This window comes from Uranotaenia lowii, unplaced genomic scaffold (genome assembly GCF_029784155.1).
Source record: "Uranotaenia lowii strain MFRU-FL unplaced genomic scaffold, ASM2978415v1 HiC_scaffold_146, whole genome shotgun sequence".
In the NCBI taxonomy this organism is placed as follows: domain Eukaryota; kingdom Metazoa; phylum Arthropoda; class Insecta; order Diptera; family Culicidae; genus Uranotaenia; species Uranotaenia lowii.
In genome coordinates, this window is record NW_026597477.1 from 63,302 (window position 1) to 75,000 (window position 11,699).

General features: G+C 39.6%; 1 protein-coding gene across 9 annotated transcripts in view; it reads right to left on the bottom strand.

The window, feature by feature from the left end:
• Positions 1–11,360, bottom strand: part of LOC129759380 (guanine nucleotide-binding protein G(q) subunit alpha) — a 37,120-nt gene extending 25,760 nt beyond the window's left edge. For 3 of the 9 annotated variants that reach the window (XM_055756817.1, XM_055756814.1, XM_055756819.1), the window contains exon 1: positions 9,975–10,941. In XM_055756817.1, coding sequence (XP_055612792.1) covers positions 9,975–10,092 — 118 coding nt within the window. In that variant the 5' untranslated portion in view covers positions 10,093–10,941. The other 6 variants (XM_055756811.1, XM_055756812.1, XM_055756813.1 and 3 more) reach the window with 5 other exon arrangements.
• Positions 11,361–11,699: the final 339 nt, after the last annotated feature.

Here is an 11,699-nt window from a genome sequence, read left to right on the forward strand (position 1 = left end):
TCCAGAAGCAATGCACATTCTCCTATGGGAAGCAAAACCGGAGAGATGGCAGACCGAACGACCGACCAAACAGTGCTGGTGCGCCTGTGCAGCTCCAAAAAATTGCCATTCTATTATCGAATCTTTGCTGGCCACCCAAGTTTTCAGAAGAGGTCCGTCCAAGTTTGTGTGTTCGACAACCCATTGACTATCATCATCGGCACCATCATCATCAACACCGTTCGTCATGAACTTGGCATGAGATCACTTTTGTCTCGAAAGGAAGAAGGTAGAGCCGTTGTTGGCTGCTGATCCAGAATCCCGGCAACTAAACAATCATCAGCAGCAGCTTTCTTCTTCTCTGGAAGGAAGGGGTCAACACTGCCTCCAAATGCTTGAAGCTGCTGCGGCTGATTGGGTTGGAATTTATTTTCTTGGAAGTGTCATAAAACCGCAACCAAAAGGGAGGTGGCTGAATCTCGGGGGGCTTCAGTCAGAAACAACCTTTCGTTCGCTTTCCCCTGGCTAGATGGGTTTTAGATTAGTGAATGAAAGTTGGGCATGTTACTGCATGAACGAAAATTATCCACCACACAAGGGCACTATATACTAACCAGGAAGAAAATCATGAATGACTGGGGCGTCGAGCTTTGCTGTGATGCTGCTGCTGCACACATTGCAAAGAGAGACTGGAGAGGGGAACAAGAAAAATAGTGCCCACTTGGACACGTTCTCTGTTTTGGATCGATTTTGCCAATGCAAAATTCATGCATGCTTGCCTGGAGCAAAAAGATGAATGAACGAACAGGGTTTTGATAAATTTTCTAAATTTATACTAGTTTTGAATTGGTAATTATATTTAGTTTTCTGCATCAAGAAATATACTCCAGTCAGACGGATTAAAAGAGGAAAATTCAGAAATTGCTGCAAAGCTTTCTAAATAAAATCAACTATGACCTACAACATATGTCAGCTTATTAGGTTTTAAAACTGCTATATTGCTATGCTTATAAGGTGAGTCAAAGTTTTCAAAATATGGCGTCTTAGAAGCAGTACTTTCAAATCTGTTTTCCGCGACATCGGGAAAAAGCTGGGAATCGCAAATTCAACCGTGTCCAGTATAATAAAACGTTTCAAAGAACGTCTGACTGTGGATCGGATGCCCACATCCGGACGAAAAAGCACTCAACTCAAATGAAATGATCACAAGCCCGTGGTTCCTGCCTTAAAACGCAAATCAAACCCTACGGCCCGAGACCTGAAGAAAAATTGGCACGTGTGTGCGTCTTTCGTGCAAAGGATCAAAAAACGAGCCAAACTAAGTTCGTTTAAGGTCTAGAAGCCCCCAAACCAAGACGAGAAGCCAAAACTGACCGCGAAAAGTCATGCGCGGAAGCTGTACGTCAACTGCGTACAGCTTCCGCGTACGACAAGCCAAATTGTTCCCGAGGACTTCAGGATGCAAAATGTCTCGAATTTCGTCAAACTCCTGGCCGTCCAAGTTCGTCCAAGCTCTCCTGGCCGGATTTTCAATCTTGCCCCTTCTTCAAGGAACTGGTAGTGACATGTATTCACATGTCTTCAATTCCGGAACTACACTCGATTAAGAAGTACGTTTCTGGCATAATGCTTAAAATTGCAATGAATATCAATAAATATGGTTTGGAGTAAAATTTCAATAAAAAAAATATTGGTTCAATGTTGTGTTAAAATTACACGATGACCCTAACTTTTAAAAACTTTGACTCTCAATCCTTTATTTGCTCTTTTAATTTTGATGCTAAATGACTTACACGCACGCAGGCTTCGGACGCATCCTGAGGCGCGACTCAAAAGAGGCAGAGCAGTACCACTCATAGAGGAGGAACTCCCAAACTCCTGGCAGTCGAAAATCACTCTTTCTCGCTTCTCTTACCGCCAGAATCGCTAGGAGCGCCAGTCACTCTTTGCTCCCTCGGAGGCTCTACGCTCCTCCCAAAGAGGCCTCCCTGGGAGAAATAACTTTGCGTGTGACGATTTAGAATTGCTTCAAGTTAGGTACATATTTGATTGCTTCAAGTAGCTCACAGCTGCTGGCTGGCTGCTGGGGGTGGCTGTGCGACGATGTAAGCAAAACGAATTTTAGACTATTTTTGTACCTTAACAACGTTAACATTATTGCTCTAATTTACATTCAATGTTCATGTAAAACGATTGTCGAAGTTAAGGCTTTCAGATATGTTTTACAAAGAAATCGGCCGGTGTTGAAAGAAGTATTGTAAACAAGAACATCCTGCACACTTATCAACCTAAATGGCTTTTAAAAACTTAACGTCCACAGATAATTATTCTGCTTTTAAATCAAAAGGCTTAAGGTTGATGGGACATCAAAATTACGTAGAAGGAAAAATTATTGCTTCCCTAACTATTTTCAAATCTGTAAAAACATACGATTTTCACCTTTCTAAAAAAGGTCTAGATAAGTGGCAACAATGAATGAAAAAATCAAATGAAAACGTTTGAAAATTTATAGTATAAGATATATTTCTGATGTCATAACGCATAAAGCACCAAATGCAGTAAGTTTTTGTTTTGTTCGAATAAAATTTTACAATTTTCTGTCAAAAATGATTTTAAAACTGTAAAGCTGCTGCATAAAATATTTATATTTAAAAATTTATCTCACGATGTTAGCAAATTAGTCATCATTATTTTGTTATCATTTAATGATAACTTCACTTCATTATATTCAAATAAAAAATAACACCTCTTGATATGGTAAAAAATGTAGCATCTAACCCGGCTGTTGCATAATGCCCCGTTTGACGGTTATTCATGAAATAATAGCTACCCGAAGATAATATTTCAAATTTCTTTACAAACTAGAGGTCCTTCTTGTGCTATTTGACTTAAATTTTGCATGTAAACTTCACATAACAGTCTGCTTATTTGAGCCACTCTACTCAACAAAATAATCAGCGGGGACACGTCCTACCTTTCGTTATTCATATTAAATCATTTTCAAATGACACCGCCGGCGCAAATCAAAAAGAACACGAACCAGCCAGATTCCCAGCTTATAACGTTAGTCTTGAAGCGTTCTCCTAGGGAACGCTCCCGAAGAGCGCTCATTTATCTTTTAAGAGCGGAGCGAGAGGTAAAAAGAACTCCCTAGGAGCATGACATCTTCGAGGCAGATGGTCACTCCTTCTCATTCCTTCGCTTAAAGAGTGAGAGCAGATTTTAGCTCCGTGGGTGTTTGCTCTCAAATGAATCCGAAGCCTGCACGCACGAAACGTGAAGACTCGGAAAAAATTCGCCAAAAATCGACGTTTTGGTACCGTTTTAGAAAGTCGATTTTTGTCGGAAATGTTTTTTTTCCGAAATAAGAGCAGATCTTGACGTTTTATGCATTTTCAAGTCATATGGCATCAAACTAAAAATTTCGATTTTCTTGATTTCCTTTGATCCCCCTTTGATGATTTTTGAGGTACAAAAAAACCAAAAGTTTGAGCGTTTTGAGGAACCCCTAAATCAAGTCCGATTGAGCTGAAATTTTGCACAAGTCAGTTTGGACCAATCTACAAAATTTATATGATTGGTTTGCGAAATTTGAGCATGATTTTTTTTCCATACATTCATTGCCATCCTAATGTTCATTACAGTTAAAACTAAACTGGATTTTGCAGTCAACTAGAAAAACCATATGAGCTGAAATTTGGCATGCGACCTTCCGATATACCGAGAAACGATTTCAGCTCAAACATTTTGATTTTGGGACATACCCATTTGTTGAATCACCCTAGGGAACATGCAGTTGGTCAAGTCAATTTTCTCGGAGAATTCAAACATGACATTCGGGAAGGGCGATCCTATGCCATCCAGGAGAGCAATGACTGACAGGGCTCTTCGTATTTTCCTTTCCGTATAAAATACGTGTTTCCGAAGTAAACTTCACTTTACACCAAGTTCCCCAAAAGTGTCCCGCCTTGGATAGTAATAAGCAAAATAAGATATCAAAACCACTCCTCTTTCGCTCCAGAATGGCCGTGAACGAGGAAATTTTCTAGAAAAAAGTTGGGTAGTTTCCTCGAAGAGATTCTTTTTTCGCTTAACTCTAAGCGTACAACTTTCGAGGATATGATGGCTAGAATCTTACAAATTCTAAAACCATCAACACACAGGAAGTGTACTATGGATGCCGCGACCGGGATACGATCTCATGACCGTTGGCTTAGAAGACTTGAAGGCTATCGTAGGAGGCTGCACATCGAATTAATTCTTCGTTATATTTTTTGGGAAAATCTGTAGCACCTATTCCAATCATTTCGTTGCGAAAACAGGAAGGAATTGATAAATAAGCCGGAGAAAAAAGACAAAACGCATGATTTTGTCAGCCATTTTCTATGTTCCGATTAACTGCCAGAAGGTCGCTTGCAGGGTCGCGATTTTTTTGCAAGTAAGCTACCTTCTATGGTAAATTTACAGAACTTACTTGTCTGTCTTAGTTTTTTTTTTTATATCAGCATCCGAAAAAGGCTTGTGATATAGCTCAGTTGGCAAGGCAGTTGCCTCCTGAGCCGATTTCTGCTAGTTGGAGCCCAAGAGTAACATCAAACACAGTAGTACCGGGTAAGTTTTTCAAAAAAAAGTCCGCCGACAACAACGTTAATATAAAGTCGCGAATGCCACGTCCAGCATCCTGAGATAGTTATCACAGTGCCACTGCAGGTATGGGTTTGATTCCCGTACCAGCAGTTGATTTTTTATTTGGGTTTCGAGTTTTATTGCGATATCAGATTTTGTACTCTTAAGGGAGTTCTCTTAAAAAAGCTTAACTTCGGATTGAGCATCAAAAGTCAAACTTGTACACCCACAAAACAGACTCTACTCCATTGATGAACTTCCTTGAAGGTGGAATTATCGGTATTGGATTCTATGCCGAACCGGCATTAACAAGCTTTAAAATAACTGGCATTGTCCTCTCAGCTCAATATCCTACAGTGAGCGAAATAAGAATAGCACCACTATGTGTTTTGCTTGTAAAAATATGAATGATTCAAAATAAATCCCGAATGTTTGTTTCATCATTTCACGTCATTTTAATGAAGAAAGTAAGTAGTTTGGAAAAGAATTACAGCTCAAATATCAAATTCCTTTTACGCTAGAGGAACATCCCTTAAAACATCCTTTTAATACCTTTGAAAACCTTTGAAATTTTGGAAAACTCCTTAAAATGCAGTTATCTATTCAAATAATTCGTAGAAGCATTATTATTCACTTTTACACATTAAATTTTTAAAAATAATCTTGTTTTTGTTGAAAAACTCAAGTGGTGCTATTCTTATTTCGCACCCTTTTTCACATTTTTGGTCCTCAACGCCAATTGCTACGTCCAAAAAAAGTAAACTTATGCTTGATTTATCCGTTGAGCAATTCAGAACAAACTGTGGAAGAAAATTTTCGTAATTTTCAATCATTCATATTTTTACAAGCAAAACACATAGTGGTGCTATTCTTATTTCGCTCACTGTATATCCTTTCACAAGATAAAGCAGAATCCCATTCCTATCCCATTTCCGTCACTTCCCCATTAAAGACCCATCAGAGAGGATGAAGAAAAAAAACACCGGCCAAACGGCAGATCGCCAAAGCTGTGCAATTTTTGGTAATCGGCGGTGGCAGAAAGGCTATGACAATAAATTTCCGTTTGCTAACCGACTTAGATGGTGCACTGGGTAAGATATCGGACTGGCAAGCCGAGATGAGATATTGCAGCGAGTTCGATTCTTACTATATTTTTTAGTGCTTTTCCAATCATATCATCTTTGGAACAGTACACTTTTCAGCGCATTTTGGGAACAGAGATTTGCTAAATAAGCATTGGATCTGTGCAAACTCTTCTAACTATGGGTGTAATGAGGGGATATCCCAATCAGGCAAAAACAAGATCTCGGAAGCTGTATACGACATTGTTGACAAGGTTTGATTGCCTGGTTTGATTGCAACCGAGATCGTCAACCAGGAAATTTACGTGAGAGAGTGTATTCAAAACGTTTGCTGCCTTTCCTGAAGAAACATATCTTGTCTATGTTGGTTTGGCTGGATTCGATAACCTGCCGTTATGGAAAAAGGCCATGGAGTGGTATGCAGCTAACAATATTCAGGTTGTGCTCTGCGACGTAGTTCCACCTCCCCGTGGTGCAGAGTGAAAACGTGTCTACAGACTTGTCACCTGTAGGCGTACGGCCAAGAGAACTACCAGTCACACTTGGTGCAGCCAGCCCGCCGACGAGCTGCGTGCCGAGTGTGGCACGAACGTGGTGCGACTGGGTACCTTGGTGCCAGTTCTCAGTTGCAAGAGAAAGGGGTCGTAACGTGTATCGGGTAGTCGCGATCCCGATATGCGGGCGACCAAATATTCGAGCGTTTGTTGGTCGAATTCGTGCGTCGGGTGGTCCTAGCCCGATTCGCGGATATGACCGACTCAAGACGGGAAGAGGGGCCTTGTGCCGTAACATGTGGCGCCCAGTGGATGGGCCTCAGAATGAGTCTCGAAGAGTCGAGACGGAGAACAGGTTAGGTGTGTGGATATCTTCAGACCCGAGGAGAGGCGAGTTGTTCTCATCTCGAATTGGGTCAAGAGACGGATTGATAGAGGGCCGAGGAGAGGCGGGTGAAGACTCCTCAAATTGTGTCAAGAGGATGAGCGTGAGAGGGTCTCGAGTCACGAGGAGAGGCGGCTCTAGACGTCTCGAATTGTGGCAAGAGGCCGAATGTGAGACTCGAGTCACGAGTAGCGGCGAACGGACTGCCAACCCGTGAGTCGTGAGTCGTGACAACAGAGTGGATGACGATTGCTTGTGTAGTACGTATAAACGAGAATTGCCATGTAGCACTTTGCGCGAGTATGAACTTCCCATCATGGGTATAGCCTTTGTTGCAGGTCCGGATGGGAAATATGTCCAGAGGCCCCTGGTGGATTTTATGGTGTAGGGATACATAGTATCATAAGTCACCAATGGCACCCATGGACCCAGAGTATCAAACAGGTGGGACGCGGTGGTTCGCCGCGCCTTGGATTGCAATCCGTAGAAAGGATTTACCACCTGGGTGATCAACAAATGAAAAAAAGGTTGTGCTCAGGAATAAGAACCCTTCTAACACACCAGATCATTGACCAATCGAAAAATATTGGACGATAGTTAAGCAGAGCCTTACGAAGATTAAAAAAACTGTTAGTAGCGTGAAGCAGTTCAAAGCAATCTGGTGTTCGAAGTGGCGAAGAAAGTGGATAAGGGGCCGTTCAAATATTACGTAACATTTGCCGCCGCCCGTGGCCTAGAGGATAGCCTTCAAGTCTTCTAAGCCAGCAGATATGAGATCAAATCCCGGTCACGGCATACATAGTACACTTTTGGTGGGTTGGTGGTTTTAGCATTTGTAAGATGCTAGCCATAATATCCTCGAGAGATGTACGCTTAGAGTTAAGAAAAAAGGAATCTCTTCGAGGAAATATCATGTTTCATTGAGATCCTGTATGTGTTTGTGTTCGTTTTTAACATAATTTAAGATAATATTTGATCCCCCTCCCCATTCGTAACACATTCTTATAAGATTTTCTATTCAAAATTCACAAAGCACAACAAGCTGCTATACCCCCTCCTCCTTAAACGCGTTACGTTTCCGTACATATTGAATGTCAAAAAGAAAGATACTTTAATTTTTTTATAAACAAAAAATCGATTCACACGCAATTTATTTTGATCACTTTCTGAGCCGAACACCCTTTAGAACTGTTTTTTTTAATTCCTCCTGCCATAATAAAATTTTCGCTCAGAAAATCTGGAGAATAAAAAAAAACTTTAGAAGAGTTTTCCAATTCAAAATACGGTTGAAATTCAATTTTTTGACCCTATCGATTCTAACATGTTACAAAACTAATCATGTCGCGTAGCCGTAGATTAAATATGATATTTTCAAGTTTATTTCACGGTATTGATCGATTGTATTCTCGTGTTTGACTGAGAAGCTTTCCTTGTGCCCTAAATTTTAGTAGATAAATACAAGGATCAATTCTATTTTAGTCTACGATCCATAAATCTATCATTGCATAGAGTCAGACTTGGCAATTCAAATGGCTTAAGGGGGGAGTAGGGTCTAACGGGTGAAAAAAACACAATTTTCACGATTTTTTTTAGAGCTATCGTTCAAACAAATATATTCAAATTTTTTGCATTATAGAAAGCATTGTTAAAAGAACATTTAGTAATTTTTTCGTAGAAAAATATTGAAAAATGAGCCGGTGAAGGAGCACTTTCGAGGATGCCTTTTAGAAAACAGGATTTGCGGTGGACACTGTATCTCAGCACAGAATCATCTGAAGGCAAAAAATCAGAGCAAAATATTTTTAATAGATGTTTTTCTGGACCCCAACGATTTTATTTAACTTAAAAAATTTGTTTATGAAATTTTTGTGGCTGTTTGAAATAAAAACTACGATTTTTCACGAAAAAATCTGTCATTTTTTATCTGTAAAATCTCCCCAAAGTAGAAAAAAAAGAAATCGTTGGGGTTTGGTATTTTATATGTAGAAAATATGTTCCAAATTTGAAAAGAATCGGTGAAGTAGTTTTCAAATGACGATGTCCACGGACTTTAAAAATGTGCTTTCGAGAAAAACGCGTTTGAAGTTTCTGCTCTCTCTATCTCTTGCAGTATTAGATAAGAAGAGATAAAGTCCTATAATTTCTACAGTTTTGCTTCGATTGACTTGAAAATTTTACACAACATTCTTGAAATGTTTTACAATAAGAAAATAAAAAAAAATCGATTTTTTTAAAGCGTTAGACCCTACTCCCCCCTTAACAGTTATGTATATACAGTACCGTTCATAATTGTATAGAAATTGGAAGCACGCGCACTGTCACTTCGACTTTGAACTTCCATAACTTTTTACTCTAATGATATTTTTTGATCAAATTTTCTGCGTTAGATAGATCAACTATCACACTATTATATCACAAAATTTGAGCTTTCTGGAGTTTGTGTGGCCTGAGATACAGTAATTCTACGAAAATCGGACTTTTTGGACTTTTCTCATTCAAACTGTAATATCTCAGAAACTATGCTACATTTTTTATTGAAATTTTGCAGAGTGATTGTTGAAATGTAAAGCTATCATGTCTGAAGTTTTTGAAAAGTTTTATCGATGGGATCAAAAGTTACGGGAGGTACAATTTTTCAGGCATGAACCTGAAAATGCGATTTCTATAGAATTTTGGACGATTGTTTTCATAGGAAACTCCTATTTTATGTTTAACATCCAGTAAATCTATTTGAACCAAAAAATCAAAACAATATTGCGAGATTCTGATTTCAAAACACAAATAGATCTTAAATTTCATTTTTTCATTTCATCATTGCTTTTGCCAGACATTTTTTGACTGATTTGTGGATGGAAACGATTATATTCTCATGAATCGTCCAAAATTCTATACAAAACGCATTTTTAGGTTCATGCCTGAAAAATTGTACCTCCCGTAACTTTTGATCCCATCGATAAAACTTTCCATAAACTTCAGACATGCTTACTTTATATTTCAACAATCACTCTGCAAAATTTCAACAAAAAATGTAGTGCAGCTCCTGAGATATTGCAGTATGAATGAGAAAAGTCCAAAAAGTCCGATTTTCGTAGAATGACTGTATCTATGGCCACACAAACTCCAGAAAGCTCAAATTTTGTGATATAATAGTGTGATAGTTGATCTATCTAACGCAGAGAATTTGATCAAAAAATATCATCAGAGTCAGAAGTTATGGAAGTTCAAAGTCGAAGTGACAGTGCGCGTGCTTCCAATTTCTATACAATTATGAACGGTACTGTATATAGACCTATATTTCAGATTTTGATAAATTCGGCTCAAATGAATTCAAATATCAATCAAGATCTAAAAATCAAAAAATTATGAATAACTTCGTAAAAAATTTTAAAAAAAAGTGTTCAAACTCACCTAACAGTAACAGCTTCAGCTCCCGCCGAGCGTCCCGTTTGTCTCGCCGGAGCTGCCGCTCAATCTCCTGATTGATGCGCTTCTGCTCTTTGGCCTCCTCCGAAAGACAGCACTCCATGGTTGGATCGTTGCTGTTTCTACTACCGTCTTTGATGGGTCGATTTTTGTAGATTAGCTGCTGCCCAGATCACACGTCAGGATCTCCCAAAGCGCTTGGGGATCCCAAATTTCCTGTTCGGATTGGACGCGATGGCCCAATAGTTGGGTTCGGGACAGTTCCGTCCCGTGGTTTCACTTTTCTGGTATTGTGTTTCTTTTTTTCTTGTATGAGTTGTGGGTATCACAATTGATTCGACTTTCTTTTCACTTTTTGCCGAGCACTTTACACTATTGGTGCGGTGATAATGATATCAATTTTCTTCGCGATTTTTTGGCCGGCACACCGTAAGAACACCTCGCACGCCCTTTTTTGCTCCGGATATTTTCCTCTGTTGCAGACTAATTATTGCCAAGAGGTGGAAGAAAATCAAATTAGGAATAGAAACTAAAGAAATACTGCTGTTTCGTTTACTTGGCGATGTTAAATCAAATTTGGGTAACGCGCTAGGATAGGACAAAGGATCAACCAATGCTGGAAGGGTTAAAGAAGAATGAAGGAACTGAAAACGAACGATTTGCCGATGTCGTTGCTCGTTTTTGCGTATGGGGTCGTTACAAACAACTCGTTTGGCAGCGGCGGAAGAGAAGTTGGAGCAGCTGTTGTTAAATCCAAAAATCCTTCTTTTCCTGCTCCTGGCGACGGCAACAATCGCGGAGGTGTTGCTTCCTGGTGGCGACGGCTACTTCTCTTATTCCACTGAACTTGGAAACTACTCGTCCGACTACACATATATCACTTTTGGTTTCCAAGTGTAAAATTTATTCTACTGGTACCTCAGATATCAATAGATTTTTTCTTCAATTCAGCTCTTACCCATTCACTACACGTACGGCTGGTTTAAAAAATCGAGAAATAAAATTAAAATATTGTAATCCACTTATTCAGTACTATCGGCTGTAACGGCAATTTAAAACCTCGATCCCCAAAATACTACGGTTCCAGCAGCTGATCGTGGATTTGGTAAATTGCCTTTACTTTTCAAACCACACTGAGCCCAACCACCCTCGCCGACCACAGAGCGTTGTCCCTTCAGAATGATCTTCAATTTTCTGTACTGAATCTCTTCGGCGAATTCCCAACAACACTATCCCACGTTTCCCTACCCAGAACAAACAACAAGTCTCGCCAAGTTTCGCACCACGGTGTAAGTTTTAGAAGGAACTGCAACGATAACCAGACTAAAACTTGTCGTCGGTTGCCGAGGTCTTTTATAGCTTTTCCACGTTCTGCGGTCATCTAATCACACTGGATCGATACAGTTTTTCCTTTTTCCGGCTGTTTAGCGGACACCTGATGATCAGAGGTGTCACCTGGGAGATACATATGTTCAGGTGTGTACGTTGGCCTGGATTGGGAACGACACTTTCTCGCACATGGAACAGAGACTAGCTCGAAATGATTCATGAGTCATAACTTGGTTGGCGATTTTATATGTTTCAAGACAAAAGTTATTGATGATCTTCAAAATATTTATGATATCAAAATAAAGCATTTTCCGTTAAACCTATGTTCAAAACATACCTTTACGCAACTCCTCAATAAAATACCTATCCGTTTTTTAAAGC